The sequence below is a fragment of the Nyctereutes procyonoides genome, unplaced genomic scaffold, assembly GCF_905146905.1.
Source record: "Nyctereutes procyonoides isolate TBG_1078 unplaced genomic scaffold, NYPRO_anot_genome, whole genome shotgun sequence".
Lineage (NCBI taxonomy): Eukaryota > Metazoa > Chordata > Mammalia > Carnivora > Canidae > Nyctereutes > Nyctereutes procyonoides.
Window position 1 is genome coordinate 18141416 of NW_026575040.1, and position 12684 is coordinate 18154099.

General features: G+C 35.4%; 1 protein-coding gene across 8 annotated transcripts in view; it reads right to left on the reverse strand.

The window, feature by feature from the left end:
- The window catches only part of TCF12 (transcription factor 12), a 375082-nt gene that overhangs the window by 69456 nt on the left and 292942 nt on the right, over nt 1-12684 (reverse strand). For all 8 annotated transcript variants that reach the window (XM_055319710.1, XM_055319706.1, XM_055319716.1 and 5 more), the window contains one exon: nt 10494-10546. In XM_055319710.1, coding sequence (XP_055175685.1) covers nt 10494-10546 — 53 coding nt within the window. The remainder of the gene's footprint in view (nt 1-10493; nt 10547-12684) is intronic.

Sequence of the window (12684 nt, forward strand, 5' to 3'; positions counted from 1 at the left end):
ATGACATAAAATAATGGCTTTACAGTATTTATTTTTACCCTCTTAATTTAATTCAAAAAGCATTTCCTGGATGTGCCCAGAGGGCAACAATTACTCAATAGAAAAAATTTCAAAATTACTTCTTTCAAAAAAAAAAAAATTACTTCTTTCCAAAGGTCAATGTTTTGACTATAAGCATCATGAAGGCAGGGTACAAGGGTCCATGCTTTATTCATACTTAAATCCATAAAGCCTAAAATAATTCTTCACTCATTTTAAGCATTTAATATAAATTTAGTGACTTTAAGAAAATGGATTCATATTCCACTCACTGGAGATATATTAAATGGAACCCACTCTAGTGTCAAAAAGTTTCTTTCTTTTTTTTTTATTGAAGATTTTACTTGGGGGATCCCTGGATGGCTCAGCTGAGTTTTAAAATATATAAATATCTTTGGTGATGTAAAAAAGAAATAATATCGTTATATAATTTAAAAAATTATGAAGTGCAAGTCAGAAAAGTTGTTAAGAGCTTTATTACTTTTTAATTATTATTAATACTAGCCATCATAAAGCTAAAAAGGGAACTAAATAAGCCATAAATATTCACTTAATTTTACAAAAATTAATATTGAAAAAATGATTTTTCTAGTCATGGAAGATTCTCTTAAGTTTCACATGAAGCTTTTATGTTTAGAGAGTGCTCATGTTTCACCAGAATTTGTTTCACAATCACATTTGGGTTGGAATTCCTTCCCAAGCTGTTAGGAACAACTTTTTAGTTTTGCATTCTATGAGAAAGTTGGACCAGGATAAAAGATGATGACTGAGTATGCACATATGTAAGTTTAAGTAAAAAATTATAGTATGGCTGTTTATATAAAAATCAAAATTTTTAAGTACTTTATGCCCAATTGTTTCAAATAATCATTTACTAATATGTATATATTCATAGCCTTACTTTTGATACAATACATTCTCCGGCATACTATCACCTAATGTGACATTTAAATCTAGAAAAAAAAATCTAGAAAAATTATGACTCCATACCACCCACTTTATAACACTGAGGCTTTTCCACTATCACAGAGTAAGATAAATTTTAGTCCTGGAAAGTTTCTGTTAATACATTAAACTCTATCCCAGTGCCCTAGAGTCTAAAGGAAATGAAGAGACTAATGAGTATCAGGTAATGAATCTAAAAAGTCCACAAAAAACCAGGGAACAGGCCCCCCAAATATTTAATTTTATTTAATTTTGTTTCACTTTGGGTCTTTTTCACAGGAACTACATTGTGGGGAGTAAGAATGCAGCTGCTTAAACATATAACTTAAAAAAAAAACTTAAAAAAAATAAACATATAACTTGCTTAAGTTAAGTCTAACACAGAGGTTGGCAAATTATGGCTGTAAGCCAATGTGGCCCACCACTTGATTTTACAAATAAAATTTTACTGGAACACAGCCATGTCCATTCATTTAAGTATCATCTGTGGCTTCTTTCATGCTCTAGTAGCAGAGTTGAACAGTTGTTATAGAGATTATCTGGCCCACAAAGCCAAACATATCTACTGTATAACCCTTGACACAAAAAATTTGCTGACTCCTGGTCAAGCACATTGAGGAAGAGTAGAAATATAGGCTATTCACAAAAAGGTAAGCAGGTTCTAGCAAATTTTCCAAAAACATAATTTCTAGAACCAAATTATTTTTGAACACTAGTAAAATGTTGGCATATTATAGATATGTTGAGTTATGTATTAAAATAATTATAGATGGATGTTCTTGGGTAGCTCAATAGGTTAAGCGTCGGGACTCTTGATTTCAGCTCAAGTCATGATCTCAGGGTTCTCAGATCAAGCCTTGCATTGGGCTCTGTGCTCAGGACAGAGTCTGGTTGTCCCTCTCCTTCTGCTCCTCCACACCCCCCTCAAATAAATAAAATCTTAAAATAAAATAAAATAATTACAGATGATAAAAGACCAAAACTTTAAATGGCCAACACATTAAAATTTGTTTAAAATCTATTAAAAAAATAAAACATGGGAGAAATTAAAAGCTATCTTTGGACTAACAGTGTTTAAAATGCATAAAAGTCTAACTGGATTTATCTATTTAGCATACATTATAGTCCTTGAAATTAGGTACAATAGAAGTACAATACATGATTTTTCAAAGTAAAATCACTACTAGTTAAAACAAAGGGAGTGGGCAGCCCTGGTGGCTCAGCGGTTTAGCGCCACCTACAGCCCAGGGCCTGATCCTGGAGACCCGGGATCGAATCCCTTGTCGGGCTCCCTGCATGGAGCCTGCTTCTCCGTCTACCTGTGTCTCTGCCTCTTTCTCTCTCTTCTCTCTGTGTATTCTCATGAATAAATATATAAAATCTTAAAAAAAAAATAAAATAAAACAAAGGGAGTATCAGAGATGGCAAATTTCATGTCAGCATATTACTTAGGATGTAACTGCCTTCCCTAACTTAGAATGAAATCCAGAGCCCCAAACATCTCCACTGATAACATTTGGAATTCTTTTTTTTTTTTTTAAAGATTTTATTTATTTATTCATGAGAGACACACAGAGAGAGAGAGGCAGAGACACAGGCAGAGGGAGAAGCAGGCTCCATGCAGAGAGCCTGATGTGGGACTCGATCCCAGGACTCCAGGATCACACTCTGGGCCAAAGGCAGGCGCTAAACCTCTGCACCACCCAGGGATCCACATTTGGAATTCTTAATTTATTCCTTCTTTCCTACACTTGCAAAAATAATCTTCAATTGTATTTGATTAAAATAACAACAAAAACCCTTTCATGATTCTATTGATGCTGAACACCCTGACAGTGGGCTTAAACTCTGAAAGCATTCACAAAATTCAATTACCACACATCCTTTAAAAACTATACAAGTTACACACACAAACACACATTGGGTCTTATTCTGCATCTGGTTTGTGAAGTCTTAAAGCTCTGAAATATCAGCAACTGAAGAGTTCAATAAACCTTAAAAGCCAGCTCTGAAAATCAGACATTCTTTCTTTTTTAAAAAACGAGAGGTCAGAAAACAAATTATCACTGTCGTTGTACAATCACATCTGGATACACAGGGTTCACTCGCTGGTTACTTATCCTTCTACATTTTGACTTAAAATAAGATCAAAGGCATTACTGGCTCATCACAAAAATGAACATCTTAGGACTATGGATTGAAAGCCTATTATCTATACTGATACAATTCTGATACTGTTCAGAACAGTGGATGCTGTCAGCATAAACAGAAGCTATTTCTTATTAATGTATGAAGAAAATCTTCCATTCAATGACCAAACTGCATGTAAGTTTGGAAGGGATTATAGAACCTTCTCTTTATATACTAAGATTTTTCCTGCTAGTTTGACCTATAAAGTCAGAGAAAGAATTGGCCACTTTGGAAATTTTATATGACAGTGGCCTTCAAATAGAGACAGCTTATCTAACTGTCAGAAATAAGAAACTCTCTGGTACCTACAGTTACTCTGTGCCCTCTATGGTTGTCTGCCAAAGGAGCTAGGCTAATACCTATTCCAACTCATGTTCAAGAACTGGAGGGCTCACTCATAAAGTTCAGCTGAAGCTGGTGCTGTGTGTCTACTGTTTAGTCCAGAAGCACTAGGATTCTTGCTAGTCTTGAAGGCCTCAGATAATTGTCTATAATCACTCTGTTAGCTTTCAAGTGACTTGCATAAGACACTCCCTTTGAGAGTACTCTACTTGCTGCTCACCTTGCTTGCTATTTTTGTGGATAAACTGGAGATAACAAGTCTCTCTATAGTTCTAACCCTTTACCTTTTTCTTACTGGCTTAGATTGTCAGTAATCTTTTGAATGGTAGTTTTCCAAGTCAAAATTCACACTAATTTTTAAAAAGCCATTCCTAACAATATAAAATACCATAAGAATTTTAGGAGAAAAAAGGCATCATTTCCTAAACTCGACAGCCAATTACCAAACGAAAGGCTACGGAACTCTGCCTATCTGCAGCAATGCAAGATAAAGTGGATTCTAAGCTGCTTTGATTTAACTCAGAAGCCAAGTTCCATGGGTAAGAGCTAACTAAAAAAATTTCTTCTTGATGCCTGGGCTGGTAAAATACACCTTGAGAGTTTAACCAAAAAGCAAAGATTATGTGATAAAGTGTAATAGCTTTTGTGGGGAAAATACATACAAAGGACAAAGCATAGCATAGCATTTAAGAAACATTGTGTCATCAGCCTATGTATGGAACTACAAGCCAGTTACATTCAAAACATAATGAATACATGCCACATTAAAAAAGATGTTAAAATGTGATGTTTAAAAGATTTCTGCAAGTGCTACTGAAGAAGAACAAAATGAGGAAGAATTTGAGTCTAAAAAAGGCATTCTAGAATTTGTCTATGTGTTTACTTTCTGGTGATAAAAATTTTGAATGTGTCTTGCTTATTTCAGAATTCAACATCTTCTGCAGCATATAAAAAAATCTATGAAAATACTAACACTAAATTAAGAGATAAAGAACAAAGAAACTTCTTTTCATCTGAGAAATGTTTTGGAGGAACATAAGCCTATTTAACCAATGATTAAAATACAGGGGAGGAAATGATAATTTCCTGATAATTCAGAAAACAAAAATAAGTAGTATGTATTCTACGGAGAATTTGATTCGAGGAATTTTCTCTCCTTTTCTGAAAATGAATGCTTTCTAAAGAACAGCTACAATTTACCACTCATGTGTCAAGCACATATATTATATATACAAGTCTAGGTAACATAAAATTTTTTTTCTTTCAGTCTAACATTTATCTCTCCTTACGTTTTCAAACTTTTGCTTGCTTTTCAGCAACATTTGGTAAAAATGAAATGCTTAAGTACTTTAAATTTCAGGTTACAGTGGTAGGAACTAGAAAAGATAACCTTTATCGAGTATCTATTATATGCTAGGCACACATTAGGCACAGGACACCTGCACACTAACATTTGAGACAGGCATTATTATCTCCTTTTACAAATAGAAACTTGGTGTTCAGAAAACTTAAAAGCAAGTTCTCAAAGGTTTTAAAATCAAAAGCAGCTAAGGTCAGATAAAATCCATCATCTGCTGGACTGGAAACAGAAAGTCTTTGCTTTTCTACATCATCCCTTCAGATAGTGATAGGTTCTTAAGAGAACAAAGCCAATTAAAAATAAATTTGATCAACAAAAACATAATTGACACAATAAACTATGGCTTAAAGTTAATATACTAAACAGGATGTTTGATGAATAAACCAAGATATATAACATGCTTTAACATTCAAAATAAACAAAATAAGCAGAAAACAGTCTTTGATATTAAATTAGGTTGTAATCTTGGCTGTATTATCGTAATATCTCTGAGTTTCAATTTCCTCATTTGTAAGAAGAGAGTATTAGTTATCTTAAAGGTGTTACAAAGATTAAAGATTAAGATAATACAGATCATGGTTAACCCAGATCCTCATACATGTAAGTCCTGCACCTGTAACAGAGTGACACTAAGGCTGTAAAGGATGCACAGTATACAGAACACAGTACAAATGCTTTTTCCCCCCAAAAAAATTACTAGGAAAAACCTACAATTACCCCCAATTCCCATCCAGTGCTTCAAAATTTTCTGTAAACGTTGTATCTTAGTACAGATCTGATACAGACGAAAAACAACCGATGTACATACAAGAACAAAGACTAAAGTTAGGGGCTGGAGAAGGGGAAAGGAAGCTCAGGAATCCTAAAAAAGGAGGAAAATATCACAAAGTCTAAGTACCAGGCCTTCTTAAAGTCTCCCTTGATAAGCCTTAACAATTGCAAATGCTTCCTATTATTAATCAACCAGGATACTTTAGGACTTTATCCAGGGTAGACTGTTGTGACAGTTTTTACCCTTTTTTTTTTTTAAGATTTTGTTTATTTATTCATGAGAGAGAGAGAGAAGCAGAGACATAGACAGAGGGAGAAGCAGGTTCCATGCAGGGAGCCCGATGTTGCGGGACTTGATCCCGGGTCCCCAGGATCAAGCCCTAGGCCAAAGGCAGCGCTAAACTGCTGAGCCATCCCAGCTGGGCTGCCCAGTTTATACCTTTTCATATCTGGACTGATTTTATATGTTCCCCAATCATCCTCTAGAGTGGGCAAGTGATTCTTCTACAGAAAAAGTACAAAAGTTGTACTTGGCATAGGATCCAGTAATGCTGTACTTCTAAGATGTGTCCTGATCATGTGTTTTATTTTTTCACTTCTATGCCTCTACCTGCCTAGTTCATCCTCCCTCTTCTCTAACAGAAAAATTGCTACTCATCTTTCTGGACACAGCTCAAATATCAACTCCCGAGGCCATTAGTACTTCCAAGGTAAGGTTAGTTCTACTTATGTTTCCAGAGTGCTTGGTATACACTTTTGCTCGCCTCACTGCAATACAATTAATTCATTCACTGAATGCTTGTTTCTCATACTAGATGGTAAGTTCCCTGAAGGTAATGATAGTGTGTGTATATGTTAGAATTTTCTTTCTTTTTTTTTTGCTAAAAGATTTTGTTTATTAGAGAGAGAGAGAGAGAGAGAGAGAGTGCAAGAGAGCAAATACCAGTAGGGGGAGCGGGAAAGGGAGAAGCGGGCTCTCCCATTCTTCCATGAGTAGAGAGCCAGATCAGGGCTCACTCCCAGGACCTGAGATCAAGACCTGAGCTGAAGGCAGATGCTTACCACCCAGACTGAACCACCCAGGCACCCCTATGTTAGAATTTTCAATGTCATTCTAATGTTGTTGCTACCGGCCTATTTTATCCAATATTCCAACCTAACCTAGAAAAGTAAGTGGAAACGTTAATGTGCGTAAGGACACTTTTCTTTATCAGCAGGAAGAAAGCTATGCAACTATGCTTTCTGGTAATGTACTAGGCACATCAGGGTTTTCTTTTTTTTGGGGGGGGGGATATCAGTTTTAAAACTGTAAGTACTTAGCATTTTTAGATCTGAAAAGAACTTCTGACTTTCCACTTCAAACTTCCTAAGGGCTGACAAGTCCAGGGTCATACAATCAATCATTAAATGATCAGATCATTCTCTTAATCTTACTGACCATACTGCTTTAATGATGCCAACACACCCTTTACTGGGCCCTTCATCCACAGATAGGAATTACCATTCAGTTGTAACACAGAGAAATATAGGGGCTGACCTCTGTGCTTACAATAACTAACTTTATATTATGGCTTACAAAAAGAAAAGGTCTCTAACCAGGGGTCTGTGGTCAAGTAAGTATATTATCAATGCTTTGTGTGTTAAGTAACCCTGCTTATTGTTTTTGTAGCAGTATGAGTAGTACAATATTCCCCTAGCTTTTCTACTGTTTCTTTAGTAAAGGTAACATGTATTTTACAGATGATTAAAGATATTTTAGACAAGCAGTAAACTGTGAAATCTGAGATATTACTGCCAAGTTTCTAGTTTTGTTTGGGAAGTGATATTCAAATGATGATGAAATAAAATATACACAGTCCATATTCATTTTTATACCTTTTCACAATTCATATTGTTAAAGATCTATACATTACATAAATTTCAGTAAAAGCATTTCAGTAGGAAACTGTAAATTTAAATTCCCATTTGCTTTATTTTATTATTATTATTTTTTATGAAAGATTTTATTTATTCATGAGAGACACAGAGAGAGAGAGAGGCAGAGACACAGGCAGAGGGAGAAGCAGGCTCCATGCAGGGAGCCCGACACGGGACTCGATCCCAGGTCTCTAGGATCACGCCCTGGGCTGAAGGCAGACGCTAAACTGTTGAGCCACCCAGGCATCCCTCCCATTTGCTTTAGATGCTGAAAAGGTAAATACCATAAGTATCCTCAGAAGTTTATTATTTTGATAATATTTATCAAAATATCTTTAAAAAAATTTATTCATGAGAAATACAGAGAGTCAGAGGCAGAGTCATAGGCAGAGGGAGAAGCAGGCTCCTCGCTGGGAGCCCAATGCTGCACTCAATCCCAGAACTCCGGGATTACATCCTGAGCCGAAGGTAGACACTCAACCACTGAGCTGAGCCACCTAGGTGTCCCTCAAAGTATCATTTTTAAAGTTTAAAAAAAATTCCCTTTAAAAAACTTGAGATTTCAAAATCAACATAGCACTTAATCTAAAATATACTTTCAATCAATTAAAATGCATTTATTCTTATATATCCTTAAAAACATTCAATATGTTTAAATACTATTTTCAGCATGGTTTCTAAGTAGTGTATGTTTGATGCTGATATTATAGAAAACAATGAATTCTATGTTTTTTTTTTTAAGATTTTATTTATATATTCATGAGAGACACACAGAGAGAGGCAGAGACACAGAGGGAGGGAGAAGCAGGCTCCTTGCAGGGAGCCTGATGTGGGACTTGATCCCTGGACCTGGAATCATTCCCTGAGCCGAAGGCAGATGCTCAACCACTAGCCACCCAGGCGTCCCTTCTATTCTGTTCTGCACAAATATCTAATAAATCCCAAGGAAGGTAGTTAGTAACACAATATGTAAGTAGGCTTGGCTTATAAAATTTCCTAATGGTTCTCAAAGAAATCAAAGTTCAGAATTCAGTGCACTTCCATTTCCCTGTGGCTTGTCCTAACACATGAGATGGTACAAAGAACTACCACCAAGTAGTGAATGCTGTTATGATTAGGACTGGAAGGAATACTGGTTACCTCCAGTGTGTATACTCTTTCCAGGCTGTTCTATTTTGCCTGTTTGTTTTAAACATGAAAAAACTACAAAACACCAAAAATAGATGGTTTTTTAAATCAGTGTCAGGCTAAGAATAAATGAGATGAATTTTTCATTTACAAATCTGATTATTTTTTTTCACCTGTGTAGTCCTGCTAAATATTAATATGCAATTTAATTTTTATTACTTTCATAGAATTATGGCAATAAATTATAAGAAAACTGCAGTTACATGTTTTAGCACTTCTGTCAGTTTTAAATATGATTTCTGTTAATCTAGCAGAAATCATCTGTTACAGTGTTGAACCACCTACCCCTGCACAGCACACAACTGTTAAAATGTAAATTGCCCAACTATTTTTAGCTGTTGTTGAAAAAAAATTCCTGTCTTCGGGAATAATGATTTGAGGCATTGTGTTCATTTTGTTTATCAAGCAGCTATTCAGCCTCTAGTGGCCCAAGTGCTTATGCAAGCAAAAGCTTTTAAGAATGCCTGCAGCTGCAATCCAACCTTCCAGGTAGGTTGCAGGTTCAGAGCACAGCTGCCCTAGGCTGCATAAAACTCCGATCCATCTGGAACTGAGTTTAAAAGAGGATTTCAAATCTGAGTTTTCATGTATCACACGGAAGAGAAGGCAGGGGAAGAACACAGGAAAGAAGGAAGGCAAACAACCAAAAAGATGGTATCTCTACTTCAGACTTAATAAAAAATAAAAAGCTCAGACCCATGCTGCTCCTTCTAGATTACTACTTGCCAAGCCGGATATTCCATTCAGTGTATACTTCGATGAGCTCTGACTCATCCAGCAGCACCTGCGCCCATGTGTTAAGTACTGCCAAATAAAAGCCCAACATCATTTACACAACAAAGAGATGTACCCTACAAGGCATGGGGCCTCAATCCAAAAGCCCCACTTCCCGTTTGTTCTAAGCAAAGGGAAAGGGGAAAAATTTTTTTCCCTTTTCACACCGAGAGATTTTTAAAACGTAGGTGGATTTATGATGTAGGTTCATTTACAAATACTTTTACTCTTTAAAAGAATAAAGTATATTTAATAGCACAAACACCCCTACAGCATTAGATTATCATGGCCATTAATGATTGTTCACCAAACCTTTCCAACCTTCTTCATGAAAGCTCTTTATTCTCAAAGGATACATTTTTTGAGCAAAGGGGGATCAACAAACTAGTTGCTTGAAAGCTTTCCTGATGCTAGGCTGAAGTTAGGAAAGGCTTAATGAAGGCTTTAAAATCCACAAGGGCTTCACAATGAACATCTGACTCGGTGATTTATGCATATTAATAACTTCAGTCCTACTGAGGCAAGCTGAGCCGAACATGTCCTCCGAATCTTAATGTCTTTAGCTCCACTGGGATTATTACAAATGTAAATTTCTAAGATTCTCAGCTATTAATCTCTGTCTGTCCTCCTGTTCAGCAACATAATGACTAATTAAACATCAAAAGACCTGTACAGGAGATCTTCTTTGACAGCTACCGGCCTAGTCCTCTTCCCAAGAGGGGAATTCAAATGACAGGGACATGGAGTAACAGCATATGAGTAAGCTACAAATTACTGCAGAGATATCTAAAAACCTAACATTAAATGTGGATTTATCTCAATCAATGACTCCGCTGAACAGTGAACAGTTACTATGTGAAGTGTGCATGTGCCTGCTGACACCAATCAAATATATCCTTACAGCCAGCAAATACTGAATACCTGAAATCGGTTTGTTTACCACAAAGTCAAAAAAATGGGTACTTACTGAAGAAGGCAAACCAGGAGGCACCTTTCTGACTTTCTTTGCTTGCAAAGGATCTGCATATGGAAAATATATTTCATCAGCATTTATATTAGAAGAGGTGAGACTTCAAGTGAACAGGAAAGAATTTTTCCTTTTAAAGCCTATCTTGTTTTCCAATATTTAGGAATAAGCAAGGGCATATAGGGATGGGGGTTTCATCCTTCCTAATTGGTTCCTGGTCAAAACAGTTTTCCTAATGAAGTGATATATTCTGAAATACATACACGTAAGTTTAGGAAGAAGAAAGCAAATAAAATAAAATAAAGTAACAAACCAACAAACATGTGTGAAGAAAGGGAATTAACATTTCTTAAGTACCCATTATGTGCGAGGCTCCATACCAGGCACTTTATATCACACTTCTCACTTTCAGTTGCAGAGGGGCATTTGGTGCAACAGGTCACTCTAATAATAAAACTGCTTAAGAGATGCAAATTTAGTGTCCACATCACATGAAAAACTAGGTTTAAAAATCACATTGAAAAAGACTGAAAGTGAATGCTGTGCTATAACTTACTATGTTAAAAATCTGAAATCAAATTTAATAAATGAAAAATTATAGCGATAATCATGTTGGAGAAACTCTACATAAACAATTAAATACAGGCACTGTCATATACCATGTCACCTTGTATTCTGTAGCAACATGTACTGTTTAACAATGTGTGGTTAAAACTGCCAATTCAGCACTAATTATTATGGAATTTATCCGTGGATGTTTATAGTATTTCCAAATAATAACTAGAGAAAGTCTATTTCTTTGTAAGACATATATCATTTATTGATACAAATGAGAACATGAGTCTTTTCATAGATACTTAACCAGCTTTACTTGTTACTTTAATTTTCGTATCTGTAAAACTTAAAATTTAAAACTTGTCCATCTTATTTACTATACAAAAAAAATGGTGGTAAAGTGCAGCATTCCAATCTTACACAAATAATGGATGAAATTCAGAATTTTTCAGAGGGGTCCACTTTTAAGAAGGCTGATGTAAAGTATACTATTTTACAAACTGCAAAAATGAGACTTAAGCATGATATTTTCCTAGGTCATAAATTATATGCCATTGTAAGACATAGCTGTTTAATAAAGAATGAAATTCATTTTTTTAATTAGGGCTGGGCATCTTATAATTTATATTCTAAGAGGCTGCAAAGCTAAAAGAGCAACTTTATAAGTAACATGTGGAAAAATTTTATACAATAAAAGGGCAAAAAGCATTCATTACCATCCAAGTCTCTACGCCAAGAGGCAGCCTATACTTCCTTAAAACAAAAGTGCCAAAGATAAACAACATCTGGCACACTCTATACTTAAAAAACTTAGAAGAAAATTTTTGTGAGGCTTTTTTAGAACCCAACTCTTCACAACTAATAAATACAGTATCTTTTGAATAAAAGCCACACTCTATTAGACCAGAATTGCTCCTATCATTTTGGAGCTCATCAATCTATTTTGGATTAATTACTAGCAGACGATGTTGCAATTTAGTTTCGGGCAGTTTATACTTCCTATGTGAATAGAAATGTTTCTTTTCTTTTTTTTTTAATTAGAGAGAAGGGGAGAGGGGCAGAGGGAAAAGGAGAGAGAATTTTAAGCAGGCTCCATGCCCTGCGAGGAGCATGACACAGGGCTCAATTTTACAACCCTGAGATCATGACCTGTACTGCAATCAAGAGTTAGCTGCTTAACTGACTGAACCACTTTTATATTTTTATCTCATCATTTGACTGCCACTACACAATTACATACATAATGTTGTATTCAAAATCATTAATTGAGATTCATAGTTTACTTTTGAGGGGTTGCAAAATCTAATAGTTAAGAGAGTAAACTGGCTGGATTCAAATTTCAGCTCCTAATTTCAGCAGTTCCAAATAACAGCAGCTATGTGAACATGGGCAAGTTACTTTTAACCTCTTTGAGCTTCAGTTACCTAAGATGTAAAAAGGGGTTAATACCTCTTAGAGTTATTGAAATAAAGATAATACATGAAAAATGTTCGGGGCAGTGCCTGACAGAGAGTGACAATAAATTCTAGCCATTATTACTATGTTTATATTAAATTCTGTGGCAAAATATTATAGATAGCTTGATACTGTTTTGTAGAATGCTGACTTCATGAAGTATCTAAGCAGCTTAAGATAC